Source organism: Vigna radiata, chromosome 10, assembly GCF_000741045.1.
Source record: "Vigna radiata var. radiata cultivar VC1973A chromosome 10, Vradiata_ver6, whole genome shotgun sequence".
NCBI classification, from domain to species: domain Eukaryota; kingdom Viridiplantae; phylum Streptophyta; class Magnoliopsida; order Fabales; family Fabaceae; genus Vigna; species Vigna radiata.
The window spans coordinates 17,906,239-17,914,880 of NC_028360.1; the positions used below are offsets into that span (position 1 = coordinate 17,906,239).

Consider the following 8,642-nt stretch of genomic DNA (forward strand, 5'->3'; position numbering starts at 1 on the left):
ATCGATGATGAGACGACCATCGGAGCAGCGTCCTGTGACATTGTGAAAGAAGGTTTCACCGTAAGGAGGGAAGAAGCAGTTGTCGGAAAGCGGTGATGAGCTGAGATAGAGGTTGCCGGTGTCGGCGAGGGAATCACCGAAGCTGAATATGGAAGAGTAAGGGCATGATTCTGATTTTGAAGAGGTTATAAGCACGAATGCTATCACTATAATCATAACTGGCCTCATTGGAATTCTATCTTCCCCATTCATTCCCAAACATAATATTTATATAACTTGGTCACGCTTTCTCTCACCATAATCAAGACTGCGATTAAAATAACTTCACACGTCATCTTTAACTTAATATTTTGTTGTTTAAACTCGGTTATTTAAGTACCAATAATTGTTTAACTGTCGCAACGTATAAGAAGTAAAGCTTCTCTTGAGTATTTTTGTGCATTTTACTTTATCTTTGACATCTCTACATGTACAATTATATGAAAATGAGATGCAATAGAAAATTTTTAGTATGTGGATTTTACTGTTTAAGTTTCTTTATCTTGCATTACTATTTTTAGAATTTTAAACAGTTTACCAATGTATTAGGTTGGCAACAAATGATGTTATTTTTTAAAAGAATGTAATTATATGACGTCCTTTATAAAATATACGACTTCGTTATATAAAGATAAATGTGAGAGTAAAATATGTACTCACCACAAACGTCATTTCCAGTACTTATAAAATTATAATAGTAAAATATATGAAAAGCACATAGGCCATTCTTTAATTTAAACAATGTTACTTATCAAAATTTATCACATTAATTAAAAAAAGTAAATGATGCGACATTGCTTATAAACCACGATAATTAAAAAAAAAAGTTATGCTTTTGAAAATACAGAACTAACGAATGTGACGTTTTATGTAATGATATGACATTAACTTTTTATGATTTATAAAATTAAACTAATTTTTCAATTAATTTAAGGTTTGAAAAATTTTATGATTAATTTATAAAAGACAGAACCTATTTTTGAAGCTATAAGTTTTCTCCCGATGAGATGCATTCAACAAAACACACAAATTAAAACATAAAAGGGACATTGTTTAATGATGTGTTTTTTGACTGCAAAAACGTAGGCTGAAAGAGGAACGGGAAATGTTGTGTGGAACAGAGGGTGCTACCATTGTTTTGCTTCAGTCATAAACCGCACATACAGATAGGACTTTTCTTTGGTTCCAAACTCCAACTACTTCTGAAAGCAAATTAATTATAAATTAAACTAACATTTGGAATACCATTTTTACCCATTGTTATTCCCCAGTTCTTGATCACATTCTATTCACCCATCGCCACTCAAATTCAATTGTATAAGCTCCATTATTAAGGACAAATTATATTTTTATTTACTACTGTGTACCACTCAAAATTTAGTTTCTTCATTCTCAATCTACGACCACATTATATAAAAAACATAAGAATAAGCTCAATGTTTTAAATCGCACATTTAATATTTATAAAGCTTTATCCATTATAAAACTAAAATATCCCTATTAAATCGCACAATATTTAATAAAGTGTATTAAAAAAATATCCCTATTAAAAAAACATACTTTAAAATTTAATTTAAATAAAATAAAATAAAATATAGTTATTCATTAATTGTTTTTTAAAAATAAAATAAAATAGGTAGTTATTTTCCATGACTTTAAGAATATTTTTAATTATAATATTTTTAGGAATATATAATTTACATAAATGAATGTGATTGTATAAAATAAATAAGACTTTTTATTATAATTTTTTACCTATAGCATTCGTGTAGTAGGTGATTTAATGTAAAACTTTGTTAAAAATGTGGGATTTTAGAAGTGTATTTTGAGAAAATCTTAGACGTTTGGCTTACAAGTTGTTACAAGCACATGCTTTTAATATCATAACACCAAATACAGTATATACTATTTAGCCTTTTCATTTGTTTCCATTTAGATAGTAAAGAGAAAAAACATGCATCCACTAACAAGCATATAGAAAACTTATTTCATTTATATTTAACTAAGGTTACAAAGAGCTTATTAAGGGAAAAAAGACTAAATTACAAAAAATAAAAGCTAGTTCACTGTGATTGTAAAATAAACTTAAAAGATAAAAATACATATTTTATTTGTGTGTTATTTATTAGGAGATGATTGAGAAGCTAACAATGAGTCTTTTTTTTCTTTTTTATTGAACAATTTCGTGAGTCATGATCGATTTCACCATAGTTAGGATAATGACAACGATGAGACTTCTTTGCAGCTTCAACTCTTCCTTTTGGCCTTGATCCTCTTGGTCGACTTTTCGTTTTGGAAGTGATAGGATTTTCAACATCACACTCATCAACATTTAGAACACCGTGTTCTAGATCAATTGAATTTTCTTGAACTTCAGGCATACTTTTTAAATAGTGAATGACTTTCTTTAACTCTTTAGTAGCTACTTCAACTCGGTCTTTGGTCTTTAAAGATTCAACCTCTAAAGTGAGCGAAACTCAACAGAGGAGTTATCATTAGAGTTGATTATGTGTCTTGATCGTGGGATCAATGAGCTTTTTTTTCTCCATCGAGAAGGAAAATATTCTTCTGCAATGCTAAAATAATCATTCTTCAACAATACTTGAATAACATGTCTAAATATTATCCTAGAAAATTCAAATTCTTTACAAGAACAATGAATTGAATTTGTTTCCTTTATCCAAGTTACAGAACGACCTCCATCAAGTTTGGTATGATATCGCACCGAGTAAGAGTCACTGTCAATCACAGTTGCTGAATATTTTGTAGATAACTCAGTCTCATGTTGAAGCAACTCAAAAGAATATGGTGTAAGTATGGATGTAGCATGTTCCTCGATTGGAAAACTCATTTTCAATAGAGGATTATGATATTTTTGACGCGTTCTCGCCTCTTCTCCAGCTTGATTTCTAATGTTCACATCAACTCCAACCTTAAAAAAAGGAAATATGAAAAACTTATAAGTTGATTATAATAAGGGAAGAAAAAAAACTTGTAGCACCAAAAAATAATATATTCTTACTTGATTCACAAAGTCCACCAAAATCGTTTTAACATCCAAAAAACTTTTATTATATGAGTTTATAGATTTTGAACGTCCGATTGTCGTCATCCCAGCAAAAAAGAATTCTTTCAAATAGGCTAAGGCCCAAAATTGACGATGAGAATACAAAGTCTCAATATGCGTGTTAGGGCATTGATCCCTGCACCTTCACGTTTTTGGACCTCCACCTCCTCATTCCACTTTTATCCCTTCTTTTTTATTTATATTCCTATTTTTTTTATTTATATTCCTATTATACCCTTAAGTAAAATTTATTTTATAGACTAATTTTAATTTCAATCTTCTACCATACAAAACCTATTTTTTTCTCACCTTATACTTTCTGTTGTTTCTTGATTCTGTTTCATTGTGTTTATTTTTTTTTTTTCAATTTTGTGCTCTTTTTCTTTCACTATGAGGAATCGTTGGCTGGTGATGGAAGGAATCGTTGGCTGGTGGTGGAAGGAAAGTTGCAATTGTGCAGTGTTTCAAGTCGTGGTGGTTAAAGGAGAACGTCCGCGGTGCAGTAGGTGCAGTAGGTTCGTACTCCACTCTTAAAAGTAGCCTAAACCCTTAAATACTCTATAAATTAATTAAAAATACAATAAACTAATAAAAAAAAGTAAAACAAAATAATTATGTAACAAAATTATTTGAAAATAAAAAGTTAAAAATTAATTACTTATAAAATAAGCTAAAAACTTAAAAGTAACAAATGGTTTATGGATATGTGATTTTGCTCAATTTTATTCTTGCACCATTAAGCATATGAAGAATTATATTGTACTCCGGTGATTACTTTTTTCGTTTTCACTCGTAATGAATTAACTTGCCTTTTTTTGTTTGATTCCATTGAAATTGATATTGGTGATGTAATGTTGCCCATATATCATCATATCTTGTGCGAGATAGAATCGATGTAAGGTATAATTTGTAAATTCTGCATTTCCGTGATTCACGAGCTGTGTTAGATTTCTTACAACGTATGTCGACATCCATTTGGTCCTGAAACGGATGTCGATATCCATCGATGGATGTGCGACATCCGTTTAGGCTAGACGTCTTCTTCCTCTTACGCACACAGAAACAAAAGCAACAGAGAAAAAAACGAAGCAATAGAAAAATCGCACACACAGACCAGAAATCAACACAATCTTAAAATTTATATTACATACATTTACAAACGAAGAAATCAACAACCTTATATCATGCGCAACGAAATAAGCTAACCTCTTGTAGACGGCAGAAACGAAACGAAACAACAATCATCACGCCGCACTACCGCACACACCCGCCGCACCGCCGCACCGCCGCACACACCAAAAGCTAAAAGTACATATGACTGTGAGAGTTGGAAAGTTTTGTTTTAGAAAATAAACGTGGAGCGTGGGGTGAGAAGGGGAGGTGGGGCTGTCTTCGAAAGGCTGTGAAAGTTGAAGTAGAAAGTAAAAATTAGGATTACTTAGTTAACAGGGTTAAAAAAATAAAAAAAAAATAGAAAAAGGTTATTTTTGTAATTAAGGAAAAGTTAAAAAAAAATGGGAAGGTGGAGGATGGAAGTGGGGAGGTGGAGGGATCAACGTCCTGCGTGTTATTACTTGTATGAAAGCGTCCAACCATCAAATTCCATTATTGTTCAAAATCACTAGCACATAAAAATTATATAGTCTATAAAATACTCAATTTTGAAATCGTCATATTTTGTACCTTAAGGGAAAAAAAACAAGTTGGCAACTTTGTTGCAATATGCCATATGCAAAAAGCATGCTTTGTATTTGGCAATTTCTTTGAAATAGCTTCTTTAAGTGCATGGTCTTAATCAATTAGAATTGTTTGTCGATATTTTCTTTAATGCATACAAAACTCAAAAAATATAACAAACAATAAAAATTATTAAAATACAAAAATTAATATTTAAGAAACAAAAATAGCAATAAATAATTACAACATATCTTTAAATCCCATGTGAAGACAGATATTTTCTCATCTCTTAATAGAAAACAACAACAACAAAAAAGATTTTTCATGATTATCAATTCCAACCCATAGTCCAAGAGACATATTATAACGATTAGTCCGATAATACCAAAGTGAGTGGTGCTATCACGTTCTCTTCCATAAAGAGATCCAAGTTTTTCATAGATAATTATTAAATATCAACAATCCACTTAATTAATATAATAATGTATATTACACTTTTAAGTTATAAAAAATAAATAAATACTATTAAAATAATATTATTTTGAATTGTTACGTGTTTTTTTTTATTTGGTACATATCACCACTCATTTTTATATGAGATGACAACAAATTTCTCATTAAAAATCGTGCTAGATATGTTTACTTGTTTAGATTTTTTTGTGTGGCTTTAAGGAAAATATTTAAATATTGTTCTAATAGGCAAATATACCTCAAAGTTAAAACGTTCAAAGTTCCCATCTTCACTTCATTCTTCCCTATTTAACTTAATGTTTATGAAATATTTCGATATGAATATTTTTTTTTATTATTGTCTAGATTCAATGTATTTATTATTATAAATGCTCCTTTAATAATATTAAGAGTAATTTAAATGTATTAATTGGACTATGAATGTCAAATGAATAAAATACCCACAGAAACCAATATGATGGATCCTGAGTCCTAATACTACAAAAGAGTAGTTAATGCATAAAAAGATTTAATTAATCAACATTTACAATGATTTATTTATCATTACCTTTTATTGAACAAATAAAAGTTTTGATAGGATATAAACCATAACTAAATACTTAAAAGCTATATGTATAACCAAAATTTGCATTAGTTAAACACGGTGAACTAAACTGTGGGAGAGAATATGGCCCTTTTATAAAAGCTTGAACGATTAATTTATAAGCAGCTTCAGTTAAATGTTTCCCATCCCATCCAATATACTTGGAAGGATCATCACAAGCATTCACGCCTGGATCACCACATTTTATTGATCCATTGAAATTGTACGGACCTCCCTTTCCACAACAGGCTTTAAGACCAATAAATCCTGCATACCAATCAAAAAGTATATCATTTCCTTTGATGAAGTATGAATATGCATTATCTAACCACTTTCCCTCAATTTGTTACCAAAAGTATATCAAACAAAGATAAATGAGCTTTGCTCAAACTTGTATCAGTGAGAATTGGGAAGAATGAATTACCAAATTTTGCAGGATGACGATATAAAGTCATTGCAGCATTGTAATAATCAACATAGATAATATTAACATGACGATGAAGAGCTCGAAGCTTATTTAATTCAATTTGGAGTCTATGGTTGTAATATTCAGAAAACTCGTTTAACCACTTCAAGCATCCAAATTTGTCATATTGCTTCTCAACTTTAGTTTCATAAATTGTTAAATAATTTGCACTACATCCAAAAGGCAAAATCCCAGGAACCATGAGCGTGCGAGCCCCTAAACCAATCAACTCCTGTAAAGGAAAAATTAATTACAAGCTAAAATAGAAAATATAAGTTAGAAATTATAAACCAAAAATAAATAAAAAAACTTTAGTTAATTCTTCCGAGTTACATATGCTATCACCGCTTAAAAAAAAAAAAAAAGAAATCAACAAATTAAACAAATTTCATTAATTCACTAACAAATTAAACAAATTTCATAATTTTACACCAATGCATTCAATAGTTTTTCATAAAAAGAATATAGCATTGTACTCCTACAAGAAATTATTAACAGTTTACGGACCGTTAAAAATCTGTTAATAAAATGTAAATTGATAAATTATAAAGTATATTAAGAAATATATTAGCAATTATCAAAAGTCAAAAATTCGTTAATAAATACCATCTATAAATATTTATCAATAATTAAAGATGAATATCTTTTCATTTGTAAAATCTCATCGATAAATTTTTTTGGTAATTAACAATAATTTTTTTTCATAAATATTACGATTTAGTTTTCTTTTCCTTATTCTATTCTTCTTTCTCTTCCTTTTTTTCTTCCTTGCCCTCCTTCTATATTAGCGATGATCGATTGTCCTTATTCGTCATTTTCTTTGCCATCAAAACTATGATTACCATCATTGGTTCCTCCTCTTTATTCTTTTCATCCTTCTCCTCTCCTCATCTTCTTTCTTTTCTATCTTAACGGTGTTATTGTTGTTGTCGTCATTGCTACTATGGATGACAAAAAAAATTCGCGTCTTGCAGATAAAATCCATGATGGATAGTTGATACCCGCAGATATTCACTATCCGAAACTCACAGATAGCGAGTATTTTACTATCCGCTTATAAACAGGTCGGGTGCGGGTATTATACTATCTGTATTCACGGATATCCGCTACCCGCAAGAAATAAAAGTAAAAGTTTAATTTAATTTTATTAAGTTAAATTTAAGTAAAATTATCATTAATTTATATTTTACAAGGTTAAATTTAATTAAAATTGTAAAGTATACCGATCAGAATTAATTGATACTTATGGACAATTAATAATAGATCAGATTGTCTCACACTTTACAAAATATACGGTATTGATTATTGGTTTTCATTGCCTAAAAACATACTTCACTAATGGTTAATCAATGGTTTGTCTGCCATAGGTCCTATAAATATACATACAATTGATGTCTAGGTAGAATCATTTTCTTGTATCCTAAAAATTAAATTTTAATTTATATTTAATTTATATTTTATTTTATATATTTTTTGTAATTCTATCTAAATTTTATTTTAATAATTTATAAAAATATATATTTTTAAATTTTTGCAGGTATCCGTGGGTTTTAAAATATCCGCGATATTTTTTAGGCAGGTATTCGTGCGAGTAGCGGATGGATTTTTTTTTTGTCAGATCGAGTTACAAGTAGACATTATCCATATCCGACCGACTCGTTGTCATCCCTAATCATTGTCATTTTACTAACGAATCTATTATCGACATATTTTAAAACTTCGAAATTAAAACTAAATTTTCAAGATTTCAACTTCGGACAGATTTCAAAATAAGTAACTATGAAACAATTTTACCAATTAAATGTTGGAATAGTAAATTTGACGCTCATTTTAAAAACAAATTTTACAAAAAAAATTATTTATCGATAATAAAATGTTACATTATCGACAGATTTAATCTTTTGAAAATATTCACAGTAATTAAAATCCTCAAATTTATTGATTAAATTTGTTGATAACTTCTATTTTAAGGATGATTTTTTTTCTTGTCCACAAATTCTATTTTATTAGTAATTTATCTTTTTGTCAATAAAATTTTGTTAATAATATAATATTATTTTGTAGTGTAGCACATGCTTAAAATAAAGGATTAAATTGATGATAAAGATTTTTTTTACCTATAACTTGACGAGGACAAAAACTTCTAGAAGATTAACGTGATTTTACATATATATATATATATATATATATATATATATATATATATATATATATATATATATATATATATATATATATATATATATATCTTTGATTAAAGTTAGTTTTTTTTAATAGGAATTTTTTGTAATATAATTAAAAATGTACCCATTAAAAAAAGTCTATATATATGAAATTTT

The 8,642-nt window shown here is 28.6% G+C and overlaps 2 protein-coding genes across 2 annotated transcripts in view; both read right to left on the minus strand.

Moving 5' to 3' along the window:
• Positions 1 to 256, minus strand: part of LOC106774955 (GDSL esterase/lipase At1g28590-like) — a 3,665-nt gene extending 3,409 nt beyond the window's left edge. The window contains exon 1 of the mRNA XM_022787262.1: positions 4 to 256. Coding sequence (XP_022642983.1) covers positions 4 to 252 — 249 coding nt within the window. The 5' untranslated portion in view covers positions 253 to 256. The remainder of the gene's footprint in view (positions 1 to 3) is intronic.
• Positions 257 to 5,853: 5,597 nt separating this feature from the next.
• LOC106774956 (sinapine esterase-like) overlaps positions 5,854 to 8,642 on the minus strand; it is a 4,419-nt gene continuing 1,630 nt past the window's right edge. The window contains exons 3-4 of the mRNA XM_022787263.1: positions 6,262 to 6,535; positions 5,854 to 6,104 (exon numbers count right to left, since the gene is read on the minus strand). Of these exons, the coding sequence (XP_022642984.1) occupies positions 5,854 to 6,104; positions 6,262 to 6,535 (525 nt within the window). The remainder of the gene's footprint in view (positions 6,105 to 6,261; positions 6,536 to 8,642) is intronic.